The following is a 20,261-nucleotide window of genomic DNA, read 5'->3' as shown; positions in this document are numbered from 1 at the left end:
GGGATGAATTACTATGGGGGATGAATTACTATATGGGGGATGAATTAATATGGGGGATGAATTACTATATGGGGGATGAATTACTATGGGGGATGAATTACTATATGGGGGATGAATTACTATGAAAACTTATTGAAACTAAAAACAGTGTACCATCCTATGTATTTTCAGTTTTAAAAATGTGGCTCTCAAAATACATTTCAATCGTGGTTTTGGCTCAGTTGAAAAAAAAGGTTGCCCACCACTGACCTAGGGTCTGCATGCCAATACAGCCTGCCTAGGGCATCCACCAATCAAGGCATTTTGATATTTTCATAAATCCTCCCAAGAGCCAGTCCACTGCTTGCACCAGGGTTGAGTGCTCTTAAGAGGGCAGCACAGTGGCTAAATGGTTAGCACTTCCGCCTGGCAGTACTAGGGTCATTGGTTCAAATCCCGACCATGGCACCACCTGCCTGGAGTTTGCATGTTCTCCCTGTGCGGGTTTCCTCTGAGTACTCCAGTTTCCTCCCACTCTCCAAAAACATGCTGGAAGGTTAATTGGCCCTAGTATGTGTATATATTGATGTGAGTTAGGGACTGTAGATTGTACGCTCCTTCAGGGTTAGGGACTGATGTGAATGTACAATATATATGTAAAGTGAAGCATAAACTGACGGCCTGAAATAAATAAGAGGAGTAAGCTATGTACAGAATCTTGCTGTCCTCTCCCACCAGCCATGATCTGCCTGCATTGCATTGAGAAGCATGCAGAGCCTGTGGGTGACATCACTGGATCTAAAAAAAGATATGCAATAAAAATGGAAAGGTCTTTAACCACTTCCCATCCAGCCCATCTGTATATAAACGATCGAATGGGAGCAGTGCAGGGGCGGGTGGCAGTTTATAAACATCCTCCTCGCTTGTGCGCACTCGCTGGGAGTACGTAGCACTGCGATCGGGTGTCCTCCGGACACAGTGGAACACCGATCGTTGTATGGGAACTCTGTACGAGGTCCCAATCATAAAGAGTAGTAAGCAAGATGTCACTTCCTGACATCATTGCTTATGCAGGCCATAGACGGGACGTTTATTGGCCGAATTGTCGGCTGAAAAATGAAAAATCAGTCGGTTTTTTTAGATTTTCCAGCACGACCGATAAAAAGAAATGAGAAGAACCGCGAAAATCAGCCGACGACATTGCCCCACTAATGGTGTGAACATCGGCTGATTTTTCGTACAGACAAAAATTTGGTTGATAAACGACCCGTCTATGGCCTGCATTACTACGTGTAAAATCTGTGAATGAGCACAGAGGTCACATGATACAAGACTATTCACAACAGCCTTGTACCATGTGACAAGCTGTGACCATGTGACCAATCACAGCTCACACATTTCTCAATGGCTGCAAGAATGCAGCCAGAGAGAAGGAGAAATGATTGCTTTTACAGCCTTTATGGGTGTAAAAGCAATCAGTGTGGGAAAAAAAAAATCACTATGGTGACACTGTACTGCTAGGGTGACAGTATGTTAAACCCCCCCCAAAAAAACTTATAACTATAAAAAAAAAAATTTGAAAAATTATAATTTGTGGTTGTAAACTAATTTGGGTTTTTTTTTTTTTTTTTTTTACTAAAAAGATAACTGAATATATTTTGGCCAAGATTTATAAAGAAAGATTTGCTAAATTTTATAAGAATTTTTCAAAATTTTTGGGCTTTCATTTATATAGCAAAAAAAAAAAAAAAAAAAAAATCCCAGTGGTGAATAAACACCACCAAAATAAAGTTTTCTCTGTCTCAAAAAAATGCTAAAACATTCATATGGGTACAGTGTTGCATGACCGCGCAATTTTCATTCAAAGTGTGATAGCACTGAAAGCTGAAAATTGTCCTGGACAGGAAGGGGGCGAAAGTGTCCGGACTTGGAAGTGGTTAAAGACGTTATTAGCTTGTTGATGAAGGGGAAAAAAGAGGAACCAGGAAAGACAGAACATGAGCAGATTAAATTTCAGCTTTAAGGCTAGGTTCACACAATCACGTGTTGATTGATGCATTTGTCTGGGTGCGTTTGAGTGAATTTTGTATTTTGGAACACACGTTTGTGCCGCATTTGGTGGGTTTTTCTTACCAATAGGAAAGTATGGACTTGGATGTGACTTTGGATAGGTGCAACTTTGATGCTACTTGAGTAGCCAGAGCATGTAAAGTCGCACTACATGAACAGAACAGTCATACTTTCCTATTGGCTTAAAAAAAAAAAACCCACAAAAAACCCCAACAAGGTCGCACCCATCCAAATTCCCACCAAAGTGACATCAAAGTCAAATAAAAAAAAAAAAAAAAAAAGCATCAAAAATGCACTTCATGCATTTCTGCTGCATGTCCATTGAAGCCTATCGAACCAAGAATGAACCGGTTTTAATTTAAAAACGTCCCTGATCCTTTCCAAAAACGAGGCGGCTGAAAAATGCATAGATGTGAATGTGTCCCATAGAAACTCAAGTCAAATGGACGATAGTGCATTTCTGCAAAATATGCTAAAAATGCATAGATGTGAATGTGTCCCATAGGAAACCACGTCAAATGGACTATAGTGCGTTTCTGCAAAATACACTAAAAATGCATAGGTGTGAACAGGGGCGGACTGACCATTTGGGAACCCAGGCACTGCCCGAGGGCCCGGGGTCAGTAAGGGGCACCATGAGATGCCTCTGGTACCTTTCATAGGCTTTTTTGGGTGTGGTTTAAGTTTGGGCGAGGACACAGGGGCCCCATGATCCCCTATTGCCTGGGGGCCCCAAGGGTGTGAACCAGGCCTAACTGTACGTGCTGTTCTCTCCAGAGATGTTCAGGAAAAATACTAACTGCACTAGAAGGCTTGGAAAAAAGTAGACTTTCTGGTGAGATGTGTTCATAAATTAGCATCATGAAATGTATGATGAAACATGATGCAGAGGGTGACCTTTTGAAAAATAACCAAGTAGGGGTTCAGGGGAGTTTGATAATTCTGCAGGAGACTTCCCGTAAGGGATGGAGTTTCTGGAGGAAGCTGGGGCACAGCAGGGAGGATGAAGGCTCTGGAGGGGGTTAGGAGATTCGGCAGCAGACTTGGTGGTTCTGTAGGGTATAAGATTTCTGGAGGAAGCTGGGGGCACTGTAGGGAGGATGAAAGTTTTGGAGAAGTCTAGGAGATTCTGGAGCAGACTTGGTGGTCCTGTAGGGGACAAGATTTCTGAAGGAAGCTGGGGGGCACTTGGGAGGATGAAGGTTCTGGAGGGGGTTAGAAGATTCTGCAGCAGACTTGGTGGTCCTGTAGGGGGATGAGGTTTCTGGAGGAAGAGGGGAGACATTGTGGGGAGGATGAAGGTTCTGGAGGAGTTTAGGAGATTCTGCTTCAGACTTGCTGGTCCTGTAGGGGATTAGGTTTCTGGAGGAAGCGGGGGGGGGGGGGGCACTGTGGGGAGAATGAAGGTTCTAGGAGGTTAGAAGATTCTGCAGCAGACTTGATGGTCATGTAGGGGACAAGATTTCTGAAGGCAGCTGGGGTGCACTGGGGAGGATGAAGGTTCTGGAGGGGGTTAGAAGATTCTGCAGCAGACTTGGTGGTCCTGTAGGGGACAAGATTTCTGAAGGAAGCTGGGGTGCACTGGGGAGGATGAAGGTTCTGGAGGGGGTTAGAAGATTCTGCAGCAGACTTGGTGGTCATGTAGGGGACAAGATTTCTAAAGGAAGCTGGGAGGCACTGTGGGGAGGATGAAGGTTCTGGAAGGGGTTAGAAGACTTGGTGGTCCTGTAGGGCATGAGGTTTCTAAGTTAGGGGGGGCTGTGTGGGACACCGTTGAAGGCACTGTGGAAGGCTGGAGGCTCTGCAGCAGACTGTGGATGCTTAGGGCTCTCAGGGAGCCTGGGAGCAATATGGGAGGTATCAGATCTGTAGCTGGCTTGAGACTCAGAAGATGGGAGGCCGTGGCCTGGAGGTTGAGATCCACTGATCTAGAGTCTGAGGTTCAGTCACATTTTTAGAGCTCATTTACACCAGTAGTGGCATTAGGGCACATCCACTGGTGTGTGGCGAGACCCCTGAAGCGCCTGTGTGCTCTAAACAATGAAATCGCATGGCAACTTTTTGTTTTTAGAGCTTGACTGACATGTCACAAAGTAATATTTCATTCAGTTCTATCAGTCTCACCATGGTGTGCTAAAAAAGTACTACACAATTTACTTTTTTTCAGTACACATTACTGCAACATGGTGGCGTGAACTGACCTAATAAGAAACAAGGCATTCAGCTTGTCCATACAAATGGACTGCACTCGACCAAGCTGCCGAGCGCAGTCCCAACACACCTGATGTAAATGAGTTCTAAAACCGAACTTCAGGCAGAAACAAGGACATAAAATAATGCAGCTTTATATTCACTAACACGCCATTAAATGTTTTTTTTTTTTTAAATACATCTCCCATATACAGTTTCTATATTTGATTTGTGTATTTAGCTATTTGCTTGGAATTTACTTTCATATATCTTTGAAGGCGATTATATCGCTCACATTATACGCAATCAAATAATCCCAAGTGAAGCATTTATTTGGAAGGGTGTGGAAACCAGAACATTTTATGGCATGGGACTTTGTAGGTCACAGTGATATCATGTAACAGTAAAACCACTCGTATTCACCATACTTTTAACTTCCTTTATTTGAGCTTAGCACATAAAAAAATAAACAGATGAAAATAGTGTCTTCACACATTGATCATAAAACGCATATTGGTCCAAAAGTGGATTACTATGAATTATTTAAGTCTTTATAAAATTGGTAACATCATTCAATGCAGCTTTTCTTCAGTAAAATAGCTCATACAAAATTATAAATAAATTACTGACAATCTTTTCTTCGAAAAAGGCACATGATCTCCAAAAGAAGGAGCCTATACATGAGAATAAAAAAAAAAAAAAAAATTATAAGACATCTTGTGCTGATACAGCACCTCGATCATCACGGCAGACCAAGACTTCTCTTCGAACCACCCCATTCTGCAGATGGAACTGGCTTTCCTTCAGAGTCTTGACACAATGAATGTTCTTTCCCCAGGTAATGCTTTTCATTGATGGTAAATGCTGGAGGGTGTCCTTTGGCAAGGATGCAACACCAGAGTTTAACAAGTTCAACTCTTGTAAGGAGCTCAGCCCAACAAATACATCTTTGCTGAGAGTCTTCAAGTTCTGATTATTGGAAAAGTCAAGGATTTGGAGAGCTGGTAGATCTTTAAAGCTATGTGGGGCAATCTCCCTTAAATTCTCCATTTTACTGAGAGACAGGTGGGTTAATCCTTTAAGCCCCAAAAAGTTATGATCCTCAATTGTAGAGATGGGGTTTCTGTCTAAGTTAAGGTATTGTAGAGGAATTCCTTGAAGACCATGCACAGAACGCAGTTGATTCCCAGACAAGTCCAAACTCTGGATGTTTGGAACAGGGTCATCGGGTCTTCTTGAGATAGAGTTGATCAGATTGTTGGTAAGGTTGATATGGATTGCTTTGCCATTACTTTTCGAGGTGAAGGCCCCAATTTGTATTCCCTGTAACCTGTTAAAACTCAAGTCAAGTTCCACCAGAGGGGAATAGAAGAAGCTGTGATCAGGAAGTTCTTCCAGTAGGTTGTGGCTCAAGTCTAAAGACTCCAAGTATCTCAGTTTAGAGAAAGTGGTAGGTGAAATTTTCACCAGTTGGTTGTAACTTAGGTTAAGATTGACCAGGGTCGTGTAACCTGGACCAGACAAAACAGATTCATTAACACTTGTTAGCTTGTTGTTTGAAAGATCCAGGTAAGATGTATCCAAAGGAATTGAAACCGGGACAATGTGGTTACCCACTCCACTACAGTCAACTTTGGTCAGGCTGAAACTGTCGAATAAGCCAAAGGTTTCAACTTCGCAAGAGCAGCCGGGGAAACAAAACTTGTTGGCAGCAACCACGCTGGTGAGGAGGAGGACACTGAACCACAGACAAATCCCCATGGTTACACCTAAGGAAAGACAGAAGGTAAGCTATTAATGTAAAGAAAAATGGATACAAAATATTGTATACACATAGCTATCTGATAAATCACAATAAGAATGCAGTACAGGAAGTTATCAACTGACAAGAGTTTTGGAAAGTCCAACAAGTATTTTGTTGAACCTCTAAAATGGGTAAAATGCTTTAAAGAGTATATTTAACAGACCAAAAATACTTGGTTTTCTCCTTTTTGTTGAATCTCACTGCTGTCTATCTCCCGCTGTCTCATTCAGCCACTTCCAGTCTACATGCAATTCATGGACCATGCCAGTGTAACTTTGGCCCTTCGACGGCTGTGGAACTATAAGTCCTATGAGGCATTTCAAGACAGAGTCACAAGCATTACTCCTAGAAGCACGATGGTGCTTTTAGTTCTGCAACAGCTGGAGGCCCAAAGTTTGCCTTTTCCTCTCGTCTACAGCCTCCCTCAATGTTTTGCGAGTGCCACACTTTTTTGGGGATGCCCATGATTTGTGCTGAACTGGCCAACTGTAATCTCAGTCAGGCATTTGTGTGACTGGGTGACAATGTGGGCGCACAATCTGCAGGCAGGAATGTCATCACCCTATGAAAAAGACGAGAGTTGTGTTTTTGAGCATTTTATTTATTACAGGTACTTATACTCACGTTTTTGAGGCTTTGGCTTTTTTACTAGCCAATATAAAAAATATCATACGTTTCCTCATTTGTTGATGTTTAACTTTTTCATCAGCTTTTATGTATTTATTATTATTTTTTTAGTTATTTATTAATATTTATCATTATTTTCTTTTAAGGTTAGGGGTTAACATGTTTATTTCAGGTACTTGTATAGCGCCGTCAATTTACACAGTGCTTTACATATCTATTGTACATTCACATCAGTCCCTAACCCTCAAGAGGTGTACAATCTAAGGTCCCTAACTCACATTCATACATACACATACTAGGGCAATTTAGACAGGATCCAATTAACCTACCAGCAGGTCTTTGGAGTGTGGGAGGAAACCGGAGTACCCGGAGGAAACCCATGCAGGCACAGGGAGAACATGCAAACTCCAGGCAGGAGGTGCAGTGGCTGGGATTCGAAACAACAATCCTAGTACTGCCAACCACTTAGCCACTGTGCTGCCCTATAACTTATGTTATTTATTTCATTTAATTTTTGGGCTGGAGTTAGGGGTTAATATTTTATTATATCTCAAGCAGAGAAACACAACAGAATGACCAAAAACACACAATCTGCATTTCTATGGGGGGGGGGGGACGGACACTTAAGAAAAAACCCAATCTGCTTAAATTGAGCTACAAAAAAAAAAAAAAAAAGCTCCAAAACAGCGTTGAGCTTCAAGCGACTTGATGTGGAGATGTGAACCAAACGCCCCGGTATGAATGCAGCCTGATGGTGGGATCACCAGATATTATATTAAATGAAAGATGCAGGATTTAGAAATATTGAAAAAAAATGACCATGGAACCATATGATTCCTCTAGAGCAGCAATTCTCGACCTCAGGACCCATATTTGTCTTTGGTCATCAAGTCGCGACCCAAAAATAATTTAATTTCTAAACGTTATAATTTATTCCACTAAACAACTTGTGCAGTATTCTGCAATGTATATGCAGTTTTTAAACAGTAAACAAACAGCTTCCTTCCAGAATGGATAGTGCAGTAATCACAGGGAAAATGAAAGTGCTGTTGAGGTAAAAACCCAATAAAATAAAACAGTAATTGAAACATATGAAATGAATTAGAACTAAAACTGGGGATGCTTCTTGCTCTTGATAAGTATCTCAAGGTCTGGGGTGATGGTAGACAAAGCAACTCTGAGGTCGTGTTCATTCTGTTCTAGCTGGCTGCAATAATACAAATATTAAGGCCAGCCGTAACTGCAGTCCTGGCCCTTTATTTATTTCAGGTACTTATATAGTGCCGTCAATTTACGCAGCGCTTTACATTTACATATTGTACATTCACATTAGTCCCTAACCCTCAAGGGGCGTACAATCTAAGGTCCCTAACTCACATTCATACATACACATACTAAGGCCAATTTAGACAGGAGCCAATTAACTTACCAGCATGTCTTTGGAGTGTGGGAGGAAACCGGAGTACCCGGGGGAAACCCACGCAGGCACAGGGAGAACATGCAAACTCCAGGCAGGTGGTGCCGTGGTTGGGATTTGAACCGACGACCCTAGTACTGCCAGGCGGAAGTGCTAACCATTTAGCCACTGTGCTGCCCTTTTAACATTTATATTCGTGTGGCCGGTGGTTTTTATTAAAGCTCTATGTTGTCAGGGTACCAGACATTTTATTGGGGCATTAGAGGGCACAAGTCTGCCCGTGCTCCAAACCCACTACTTGAGATACATGGCTCTAGAGGTTGCCAGGGGATCCTTAAGCAATTTCTGCCCCTCAGATAAGTTCCCGCTGACACCATAGATCTTTTTAGCTATCTATAAGGGGGTAATTCTTCCCAATGACCATACGTGTGAGGAGTATTCTTCCCACTGACCATCACACCAATGCATCATGAGTTGTAGATATAGTACTGAGGGACAGCAGAAATACTTTTATTTTTGTGTTTCGTTTGTGGCCAAACAATCAACTTGTCTGCTTTGTCTACAATTTGGAGTTCCCTTGCCCGCAGGGGGTGGGAAATGGGATTGATCTCAGCAGGGCGCACAGACAGCATGGTCTTTTGTGGCTAAGCTAAGGCCAGACCAGACCTTGAGTCTGGGGGTTTGGACAATCGAAAAGGCCATGCGGTCTTCTTTATGAATGAGAGAGCTAGAGAGAGGAAGTCTCTCCTAACTGAGCCTAACTAGCAGATGCATGGAACTGTGCTGGGACTTGTGGTCCTATAATGCCTGTGTGGTCTTGAAGCTGCGGCCAAGACACAGCCCTCTGAAGACTTATTGGTCCCCTGCTCTGGAAGAGAACAGCTGTGTGAGGTCTGAGCTGAGGCCAGACCCCACTGATCACGCTGTGTCCCTGGGAAGCTACCCTTGCCTGCTGACCGCTGTCTGTCCCCGGAAAGCTACCCTTGCCTGCTGACCGCTGTCTGTCCCCGGAAAGCTACCCTTGCCTGCTGACCGCTGTCTGTCCCCGGAAAGCTGTTCCTGCCTGCTGACCGCTGTCTGTCCCCGGAAAGCTGTTCCTGCCTGCTGACCGCTGTCTGTCCCCGGAAAGCTGTTCCTGCCTGCTGACCGCTGTCTGTCCCCGGAAAGCTGTTCCTGCCTGCTGACCGCTGTCTGTCCCCGGAAAGCTGTTCCTGCCTGCTGACCGCTGTCTGTCCCCGGAAAGCTGTTCCTGCCTGCTGACCGCTGTCTGTCCCCGGAAAGCTGTTCCTGCCTGCTGACCGCTGTCTGTCCCCGGAAAGCTGTTCCTGCCTGCTGACCGCTGTCTGTCCCCGGAAAGCTGTTCCTGCCTGCTGACCGCTGTCTGTCCCCGGAAAGCTGTTCCTGCCTGCTGACCGCTGTCTGTCCCCGGAAAGCTGTTCCTGCCTGCTGACCGCTGTCTGTCCCCGGAAAGCTGTTCCTGCCTGCTGACCGCTGTCTGTCCCCGGAAAGCTGTTCCTGCCTGCTGACCGCTGTCTGTCCCCGGAAAGCTGTTCCTGCCTGCTGACCGCTGTCTGTCCCCGGAAAGCTGTTCCTGCCTGCTGACCGCTGTCTGTCCCCGGAAAGCTGTTCCTGCCTGCTGACCGCTGTCTGTCCCCGGAAAGCTGTTCCTGCCTGCTGACCGCTGTTTGTCCCCGGAAAGCTGTTCCTGTCTGCTGACCGCTGTGTGTCCCTGGAAAGCTGAGTGCTGCATGGGTCCCTGTCTCCTGGCTGCTGCCGCCCCTGACATCGTGAGTGATCCTGCACATGGTCTGCTGCTTGCCCCTGCAAACTATCTGCCATGAGTGCCCCTACAAGCAGCATGCGGGGGCGTGTGGAACTGTTCTTATTGTGTGCTCCTTGCCTGGACTGCCTAAACGGGTGCCCATATCACCCCTGCCTGGACTGCCCCATTGAATGCCCATATTTCCCCTGCCTGGACTGCCCCACTGAATCCCCATATCACCCCTGCCTGGACTGCCCCATTGAATGCCCATATTGCCCCTGCCTGGACTGCCCCATTGTACACCCATATTCTCCCTTGCCTGGACTGCCCCATTGAATACCCGGACTATTGCTTGCCTGGACTGCCCCATTGTGTACCTGGATTATCATAGCTACCTGGACTTCCCCACTGACCATCGCTACCTGAATCGCCCTATACGGAGCCGGATTATCACTGTTTGGACTCCTCCCCCTCTTCCCCCCTTTTTGGGTACCCAGACGCTACCCTTGTTACCTCGATTGGGTGTCTCTCCTATTTCAATAAAACTGTGTGTGTTTATCATCCTCCGTGTGCGTTCTGTCCCGCCTACGCTTCCTTCACAAGTATTTTTTTTTAGCAGGGGTTCCGGGATACTGGAAAAACTATTTTGAGGGTTCCTATGCGTTGAAAGGGCTGAGAAAGGCTGCTATACAGTACAGATGGACAAATCTCCCACCCGCCAAAATATACAAGCAGCAGATGCATTTGATTGGATGCAGCTGCTATTCGGCTGACCATTTTTTAATAAAAAGGATATTGGGCGAGAGGGTGGCGACAGGGCAACCCATTGAACGGATATCACACAGTGTATAGACCGCTCACCTCTCCAACATCTATGAGAAGCTTACAAAGAACCATCAAGTGTTTGAGGGATCAGATACACATTCTACATCCAGACGAAGTACACCGATCACCCTAAATAGTAATGCAGGGAAAAGAATCATAACTTTTTAAAGATATTTCTTACCCCCACAGCGAAGTTTAATTAGCCCGTTTTTTACGGACTGTCCGCAGTTCCCAACCGCAATTATGGCATGGACACAGCATGCTGCGTTCAGATAAAGCCACTCTTCCACTATAATGGGTGGAATTTTGTGCAGCCACTTAGCTGAGAGTCCTGGGTAATCACACGCCAAGAACCCCGTCCTACAACTAGCCGACGTTTTATTATCACGGATATCACGGTAACAGCAGGTGCTCCCATTACTCGCCTCTTACAGGCACAGCCGGAGTGGGTGAGTGTAAATACCAAGCAATCACGGCTCTGCCATACAAAGATGGCACCTATTAACTGCAGAGACTGCTACACCAATATGGAACCGGCAAAACAAAAAAAGGAGGAACAGCGCCCCTCCCAACTCCTTTCAGTGCCTTTTATTTTTTGTTTTACACACCCAGGCAAAAATATATATATTTTTTTACAAACAAGACTTATGAGCTTTTTGGAATAACAAGTGTGAATAAAGCACCTGCACCAAAAAAAAAAAAAAGTTTTTTTTAAAACCTCATTAGATGCTGCTGCTCATTAATGACAAGACAAACATTATAAAGTGAAACCACAGCGCAAATAAATACAATACGTAAAAAACAAAATATATATTTTTTTGGAATGCAATGTAAATTGCGGCCATATATTTTTCCACCCTGGGAGCACAGCTGCCATGTTTAGCTGCCCATAGTAATGAATGGCTGTACGAGGTGATACAATCGATCTCTCTCTCTCTCTCTATATATATATATATATATATATATATATATATATATATATATATATATACACACATATATACACACACACACACATACATACATATAGCACAGTGGCTAAATGGTTAGCACTTCCGCCTGGCAGTACTAGGGTCGCTCGTTCAAATCCCAACCACGGCACCACCTGCTTGGAGTTTGCATGTTCTCCCTGTGCCTGCGTGGGTTACCTCCAGGTACTCTGGTTTCCTCCTGCTCTCCAAATACATGCTGGTAGGTTAATTGAACCTGTCTAAATTGTCCCTAGTATGTGTATGTATGAATGTGAGTTACGGACCTTAGATTGTACGCCCCTTGAGGGTTAGGGACTGATGTGAATTTATAATATATATGTAAAGCGCTGCGTAAAATTGATGGTGCTATATATGTACCTGAAATAATATTATTTCAGGTAAAACATACATCTATACATACATATTTCAAGTAAAACAGTATATTTATATATATTTATTTATATTATTTCAGGTGCTTATATAGCGGCATCAATTTACATATATATTGTATATTCACATCAGTCCATTACAATCTAAGGTCCCTAACTCACATTCAAACACATACTAGGGCCAATTTAGACAGGATCCAATGAACCTACCAGCATGTCTTTGAAGTGTGGGAGGAAACTGAACACCCAGAGGAAAGCCACGCAGGCACAGACCCTAGTGCTGCGAGCAAGTGTAGGTTTATGCAAATACCGGCATATACAGCCATTGATTACCATGGGCGGCTGAATCTCCGGGGTGGGGAGATGTGTGTACAATTAATGTTTTACAACAAAAAGGTTTAAGGTTAAAAAATAAAAAAAATATATATAACTAAACCCCCCCCCCAAAAAAAAAAACAACAAAAAAACACATAATTGCAGAAAAATGCGGGTTGGGGGATCTTATTAAAACGTGTCTGTACAGAGATTGTATTAAATATCACTACCTGCTATACCCAGAAAAGGAGTCCACATCCCAAGATCATGTCAGAAGGCATTTATCGATTTTTAAAGCCACTGATGTAAAGGTGTGGTTAAAACATGACCTAACACACAACCATCATTTTGAATAGCACTCCAACATATTGTTATGACTAAAATCAATACTAATTGAAAATGTAATACAGTAAAAAAACAAAAACAAAAACACAAAACTATTCCCAATCTTCCAATTTTCTATGTGTTATGATGACCATGACCAGCCAATTTGGAATGCACTAGGCTCATAGTGTGCATTTAATGAAAAGACCATACACATTACAGCCTGCGCCAACCAGCACTGTAATTTGAGTACCTAAACAATTATTATTTACTTATTAGCGGTATTTATATAGTGCCTACAATCTTTGAAGAGCTTTACATACTAAACATTCACATTTGTCCCAGCCCACGAGGAGCTAACAATCTTAAGCAGCCTATAGAGGAGTCTGTTTTTGTCGTTCAACTAGTGGACTGAACAAAAAACAAAAAGACTGACTCCATTCTCCCATGCACACATTCGATGTTGATCGGGGAATCCTCCCTGCTGAGCTATTTTATTCTGACATAGGGGGAGACGTATCTGCCTTCAGAATAGACTGATCAGTGTTGCTGGCTGTAGCCTGCAGTGCTGATCGGGTGGAAATTTTTCAACAGGGCTGAACAGAAGTCGATTGATAGATTGACTTCTGTACAACCACAGTGCCTATACATAGATCAAAATTAGGCTGCTCCCTGTTGAAGCAGCCAATTTCAATGCACGTATGTCCGGCTTAAAAAGTTTGTATCTCACACACATACTAGGGGCAAATGGCAAGAGCCAATTAACCTACCAACATGTCTTTGGAGTGTGAGAAGAAAAACGCCAAGAGAAAACCCAGGCAAGCAGAGGGAGAATATAGAAACTCCATGGACATCGTATCCTAGATGGAATTTAGATGACTGCAATACTACAAGACATAGGAACTAACCACTAAGCCACCGTGCTGCCCATTGCACCCCTAGAAACCAACCAAAACTACCTTGATTTAATCTTTTCTACTGACTCCAATGCAGTTTGCCCCAGAATGGTGTAATTTTGACAAAACTATTGTAACAGACTGTTTGGTCAGCTTTAGGTAAAAAGTTAAGGGAAACCTGTATGTCTGGCTTCAATAGTTTTTGTATCACTGACTTAACCAACATGGGTCAAGTCTAAGTGAAGCAAGAGTTCCTAATCAGCAATTCTATTCCAGGTTGGTGGCTCAGAAAAGTACCAAATCTCCTGTTATGGTTTTCAACTTGTAAAGTATAGGGGGCCTCAGCTGTGGCCCCTGAAATCACCAAAGGGCCACACATAATGCCTGGCATATGTAATACTACATAACTATGGAAATACTACAGGGGATGAATGGAGACTGCAGAGATGTTACAGGAGCGGTTGGAGACTGGCAACATGCTGCTGCAGGACACCGACGGGGACTGAGAACATGTTACAAGAGACTATTCGAGATTACCAACAACAGGCCCTTTACAAATCAACTCTCATACTACTGACTGCTGGAGTGCATGGGCTGCACAACAACTACCAAAAGGGCCCTTGGGCTGTGGATTGGGCACAAGGGATCTATGGCATTGGAAAGACAACCAGCATTTTAGATGTCATTCAATACAGGTGCTCTTTAAGCCATATTCTTCAGACTCACAAGTAGGTCAAATTCAGCATTTTTCAAGGGAAAGGCTCTGAATGCGAGTTGCTTTGAAGCCACTTTAGAGCTGCTCCTACAATGTTTCTGAGCTTTTCGTGCATACCTTCACATTTCAGGGATAAGCAACATTTCAAACTTTGACAATCATTTTAAGCTGCTTTTTTAATGCTGTAAGAACCAGCAGCTACATGACACACTGGAAAAACTAGTCTCTTCCAATTTCGACAGAAAGTTCTGTTTTCCCAGGAAAACATGACGTATTATTGGAGACGCACACACCTGTCAGAATAGAACAGCCAAACTAGACACATGAAGAGGGAGAGGCTGTAGAACAGGCAATTAGATCTGTCATGGACACACTGCGCCACCAACCAACCACACACACTTCTAGAGGTGACATATACCTGCAAAACTCTCCCTTGTATAGACATCCAAAAGCCCAAAAGATGGGTGCCACCATCTTGGATGTAATGAAAGCAGCCCCAGATGGTACTCCCCTTTGCTCCTCACCTGGCTGTAGTTGAAAGGACTAGCACAGAAAAGTAGACACTACCAGAAGAGGAGAGGGCTATGGCATGCAAGGAAGGACGGGGCTGTACCGACTTTTACTGGTGTAGTAAAACTTGCTAGCAAGTTCAGGGCACATTGTCTAGCGGTGTGTCTTTGGTGAGCATTCCTAAGAGTTATTTCTCTTGCAAGGTGCTGTTGAGCAGACTCCAATAGGTTGGGCTTGAGGGGCAATAATTCGGGTTAGGAATATTCAGCTGCCCAGGTCATTTTGAGTCTGGACCTGGAGATATGAGATGAGGTGTTAAATAATTGGCTCATGTCCTGCAGCATGGTTTTCTGAGCTCAGTCCCTGAGAAGAGGTGTATGATGAGCTGTGTGAGGTCCTAGAGGAACATAGGCCTTTGAGGAATGTTAGCTGCTGCAGTCTCCTCCAGGGAGGTCCCAGAAGATGCTAATGTTCTGAAAGCAGCAACTGGCGTTGAGGAGGCATCTGTAGCTGTTCCCTGCTAGATGACCGGCTGAAGGAGAAGATACCGCAAGAACCTTATCTTCTGCCCTAGAAATCTATGACCAACAGACCACTTGAACCTTGGGTTTCTTAGGAGCCAATGCAGAAGAGCCAAGAGAAAATCCTTTGTAGAGGTCTAGAGCCCGATTTGATAATTGTAAACAACTACTTTTGGGATATCTGGATTCATTACTCATGCTCCTTTCCACATTTTTTCTACCTGTTGAATGAGTTTACAGTTTTGCACCAAAGTGTGAACCACAACTGAAGGTGACCATACACTAGTAGGGTTTCAAACATTTGTATGAATTTTTATATGAAAATTCTCAGTACATTTCGATGACTTAAATGTAATTGAAATGTGCTTTTTTTGCTTTCAACATTTGGTTTTTCGAATAAATGGACTTGACCAAATGAAAACCACATTAGAACTTGATTAAGGGGAAATAAAAAAAAATTCTAGCTTGCGCCTTGGAATTTTCTTGTTACTGAGCTTGAATATGAACATCAATCTGGCCCCACTAACAATTTGAAATTTCTGGTTTTAACAATGTTTGTTCAATTTTCTAACAACATTCTATTGGTGTATGGCCAGCTTGAGTGTACCTGAGGCTTTATCTTTATGCGAGTCTGGGACATTTCTAATGAAAGCTATTAGCCATCTGAGGGTCATCTCTTACAGCAGTCAGTACTAATAGTGCCACATACCCAGAGCCACAACTATTTCTACATTACTTCTGAACAGGGATAAAACCATTGGTAACCTTTTGCTCTTGTCTGTGCCTCTGCTGGGGGGGGGAGGGGGGGCGAAGTCACTCTCTCCATTTCCCCTGGTGGCCACTGTTTAGAGTTGTCATCCAAAAAAGGGAGCATTTTTTCCAATGGGGACTTGAAAAGCTATTAGCCATCTGAGGGTCATCTCTTACAGCAGTCAGTACTAATAGTGCCACATACCCAGAGCCACAACTATTTCTACATAACTTCTGAACAGGGATAAAACCATTGGTAACCTTTTGCTCTTGTCTGTGCCTCTGCTGGGGGGGGGGGGGGGGGGGGGCGAAGTCACTCTCTCCATTTCCCCTGGTGGCCACTGTTTAGAGTTGTCATCCAAAAAAGGGAGCATTTTTTCCAATGGGGACTTCTTTTATGGAGGTCACAGTAGTATGGGATTTTCCTTCACTTCTTGTGTTTCCAGGACAGGAAGTGAAGGGAATCCTCTGAAGGGTTATATTTCAGAGATCACGGACATGAGTGCTTACATAGGGATTCACATCTGTTCACAGCACAGCTGGATTAACCCCCCCCCCCCCCCCCAAAAAAAAAAGACTACCATACCACTCTTACATAAACACACTTTGTTCCGATAACCCTCTGGAATGTACAATCATCCACAAATGGCATTACAAATTGGCTTTATATAACCCTGTATCTGTGCTTTGTGTTGTGGTTGTTGGGAAAAAATTTACGAACCCAATCCTTCACTGCACGTCTTCTACACAGAAACATTCTAATGGAAAACCGACTGCAGTATCTAATGATGTGTAATGCCCACAGTTCTGGGAGACCGTGTAAACGTCACATTGGTGAGCAAATGTGTTTCCTGCAATTGACTATAAAAATTGTAATTAAAAAAAAAAAAAATAGCACCTTGTTATTTGATAAAGCTGCCATGAACCCTACTGACCAGCTTTTAAAATGGATTTAAATCTACTACTGTTCTCTTGTTGAACCCTTCTCCTTGCCTGTCAATGTTTATCAGCGTGCACAGCTCAGCGTACATTTAAAGCACTTCTATATGCTTTGACTATGTGACTTCATTGTGCATGCAAAGTGGCGTTATTGTGGCCTGGCCATACAAGTGGCTGAAGTGAGCCACAATGTCTCAAAATACGGTTCATATTAGAGGTGGTTTAATTCAGCTGTAAATAAAAGGCAAGACAATAGGCTCAATTCACAAAGCTTACCGCCATGATAAAGATCTTTGCGTTAGCCAAGTGACTAATTTTCAGATCTCAGTTTTGCCAGCTTATCTCCATCACTTTTTTGAAAAGAAGGATCCTTACCCTGTGTGTTGTCTTTGTAAATTGAAACTATTGTGTGAATGGATTGTAAATCCATCCATAAACAGCACATAGGTCTAAACACAAAGTACTTGCTAAGCTTTGTAATAACCCTGAAGGCCAGACAACAATAATTTACAGTTCGCTAACTGATGATGGGGGTCAAGTCAACAAACTCTGTATAAGTGATAGAGCTCGTCCTGCATGGAGATGAAATATTTTAAAACTCATTCATTCCCGACTGGGGAAACCTGTTCTGAATTCCAGGCGCACAGAACAGATGTACATGTCCTTTCGCTAACAGATAGCATGAGATTCTCTAGGTGTTAATTGATGTCAGACTGGCCCCGGCAGGATTCCACAAGGGATAAATTTAACCAAGTCAGAAGGCTTCCCCAGAGAGAACTATTCCAAGAATGTGCAACACTAGTAGGGATCAGATGGGACAATTGGAAGTTAGAGAAACACCTGGAACTTGTGGATGAAAAGGGGATGGTACTGTGAACAGAGTACAACTGAACCTCTGTACACAAATAGTGCCAAACAGGAGCGTTGCAGAACAGTGTTGGGTTTTCTGGCTTTTGCTGCACCAAACCTCCCATGGTTTCCAAGTTCGGATGGCAGCATCTTAGAAAATCTCATTCACTCATTCCAAAAATCTATAGACTTCAGTGTATCCTTTTAGCTTAGAGCAGCGGTAGGCAATCCTTGACCCTCCAGTTGTTGTGGTGCTACATGTCCTATCATGCCTCCAACTTTGGGAGTCATGCTTGTGGGTATCAAGACTCTTGCAATGCCTCATGGGATCTGTAGTTCTGCAACAGCTGGAGAGCTGAAGTTTGGCTTCTTCTGGGCTTCAACTTTTTCAGGGTGCTTCATAGAAGGTTTACTTTAATCACCATGACAGCCTCAGCCAATGGTTTCAGAAGGCAGGCAGTGAGGGAAAATATCCAACAGGGACCCAGACAGCAATAAAAAGGTGTTTTTTTGTTATGTTTTTGGACAATGTGGAAGGCTAGAACTTTCATCAACTTTCAACTGCATCTTTCCTTTTGATTTTCCTTGGCTTCCCTTCTGGTGAAACCACTGTCTAAACAGTATCTAAAGCCAAGACTGGTTAGGGGCTAGAACACCAGGTCAGGTTTTATTTGCTGGGCACCTTTCACACTATGGGGGGGTTGCACAACTAAGACACCACAATCCAAAATAGCAAAAACTAGATCTTTGTTGTAATAACAACATAGCTGTAGTACATCCATGAATGTGGTGATGCCCTTTGTACCCAGGGTCGATCGATGGATAATAAGCCTGCCTATACATGGATTGAACCTGTTCCCTACTGAACCAGATGAATTTTGATCTACTGTATGTATGGCCTGCTTCAGAAGGTGGTCAACAATGGCAGCCTACATAGTCAAAGCAAGATTAAGTCTTGCTCCGAAGCCTCAGCCAGAGTCATCCTCTCTAAGGGCACAATTCGACGCATACCATTTCCGTGTTTTAAAAAACATTATTGAACCAGACCAGTGAAATTACCTCTGAAGCATTATGGCCACCTTTCGATCCTTGGTCTGGATTAATGAAGTTTGTTGAAACTCTGAAACAGTGTTGGCCACAATTTCATTTTTTGGTGCAGGTTTACTTGAATAGGTTTTGCTATGTGGTAAAGAGATCATTGCAATGCTTCTACTAACCAAGAGTGTAATCTTACCAAAACTGCCCTAAATGCCCACTTATGCAGCACATGCGAATGCTCAACATAAAATGCCATCCTAGCCTCCTCCGAGATACGCGACCTGCATTATGGCTCTGACTGCAGCCAAATCCTAGCTCAGCCTCTCTCAACCTTTTTATCATGAAACAATTTTCAAGACACAGCGAACCCCTGCTAAAAAATTTTTTAGAACTACAGCTCACCATATATTAACCAAAGTAATCAATGAGAGAAGGGCTCCCTTACAATGATAGTGAAAAGAATGCCCATTACAATGGTGGTCAGTGTATTGCCCCCATCATTTGGTGGCCAGTGGGAAGAATGTGCCCTTTACTGACAACCAATTTAATCAATGGTGCCAGTGGTTATTTACTGGAGAAACCAGAGACGTTCCACTGGTGCCATGCCACTGGCTCTACAGAGTGGCATTGGTGCTGGGACACCATCAGGAATGGGATCAATCTACCACTTCTCAAAAAAACCCTAGTAACTTTTCGATAAAGCCTGGTTAAAAAAAAAAGGCTGTCCTAGTTGGTTTGTTGTGTAGTAAGTACCCACCACTAGAATATAGTGGGCTACTGGAGTAGATGTAATGCTAGATCAACAGGCAGTTACTAAAGTCTATCAATAGACATGAAAACAAAAAAAAAGTGCAATACATAGCAGCTGGGAAAACTACTCTCTGACCGGAGGACTTTCATCACCTACTTTCATATAGGGAGGAAATCATGGGGTGTTTAGGGCAACTTTCATATATAAAATCACTAACACGTGAGAGTGGAATTGTGGGATCAACATAAGTACACAAGAATAACAGATCGCTTACCGCATTAGCTTTCTGTACACATCTCTGCAGCAAGTGGTAGGGCAGGAGGAAATTTAAGTCTCAGCTCTGAGGAAGTAGAGACCCTTTAAAAAGAAGGTCAGCTAAGCGGACAAACCCTAAAAAGTGAACAATATGTGATGACAACTTATGCCATTAGTGATCTGTACACTGTTTGCTCATAGCAAACAGAAGATTTAGGAAAAACTTAAGGAGACCTTATGCAAAGGCGTTGGCTTCCGGGTTTGCAAAGCAGATGCCATTTTAAAAGAATAAGAAAAAATTGCCAAATGTTTGTGGACTTCTGATCATCACACTTATCTGATCTTATTGGTAATTTCATTCAAG

The 20,261-nt window shown here is 43.3% G+C and overlaps 1 protein-coding gene across 3 annotated transcripts in view; it reads right to left on the bottom strand.

The window, feature by feature from the left end:
* Positions 1 to 4,664: 4,664 nt before the first annotated feature.
* TSKU (tsukushi, small leucine rich proteoglycan) overlaps positions 4,665 to 20,261 on the bottom strand; it is a 60,178-nt gene continuing 44,581 nt past the window's right edge. For all 3 annotated transcript variants that reach the window (XM_089676748.1, XM_089676749.1, XM_089676750.1), the window contains one exon: positions 4,665 to 6,008. In XM_089676748.1, coding sequence (XP_089532874.1) covers positions 4,945 to 6,008 — 1,064 coding nt within the window. In that variant the 3' untranslated portion in view covers positions 4,665 to 4,944. The remainder of the gene's footprint in view (positions 6,009 to 20,261) is intronic.

Source organism: Staurois parvus, unplaced genomic scaffold (assembly GCF_062004578.1).
Source record: "Staurois parvus isolate SC_StPar_1 unplaced genomic scaffold, SC_StPar_1.0 ptg000173l, whole genome shotgun sequence".
Lineage (NCBI taxonomy): Eukaryota > Metazoa > Chordata > Amphibia > Anura > Ranidae > Staurois > Staurois parvus.
This window is presented reverse-complemented; position numbering and strand designations above follow the sequence as displayed.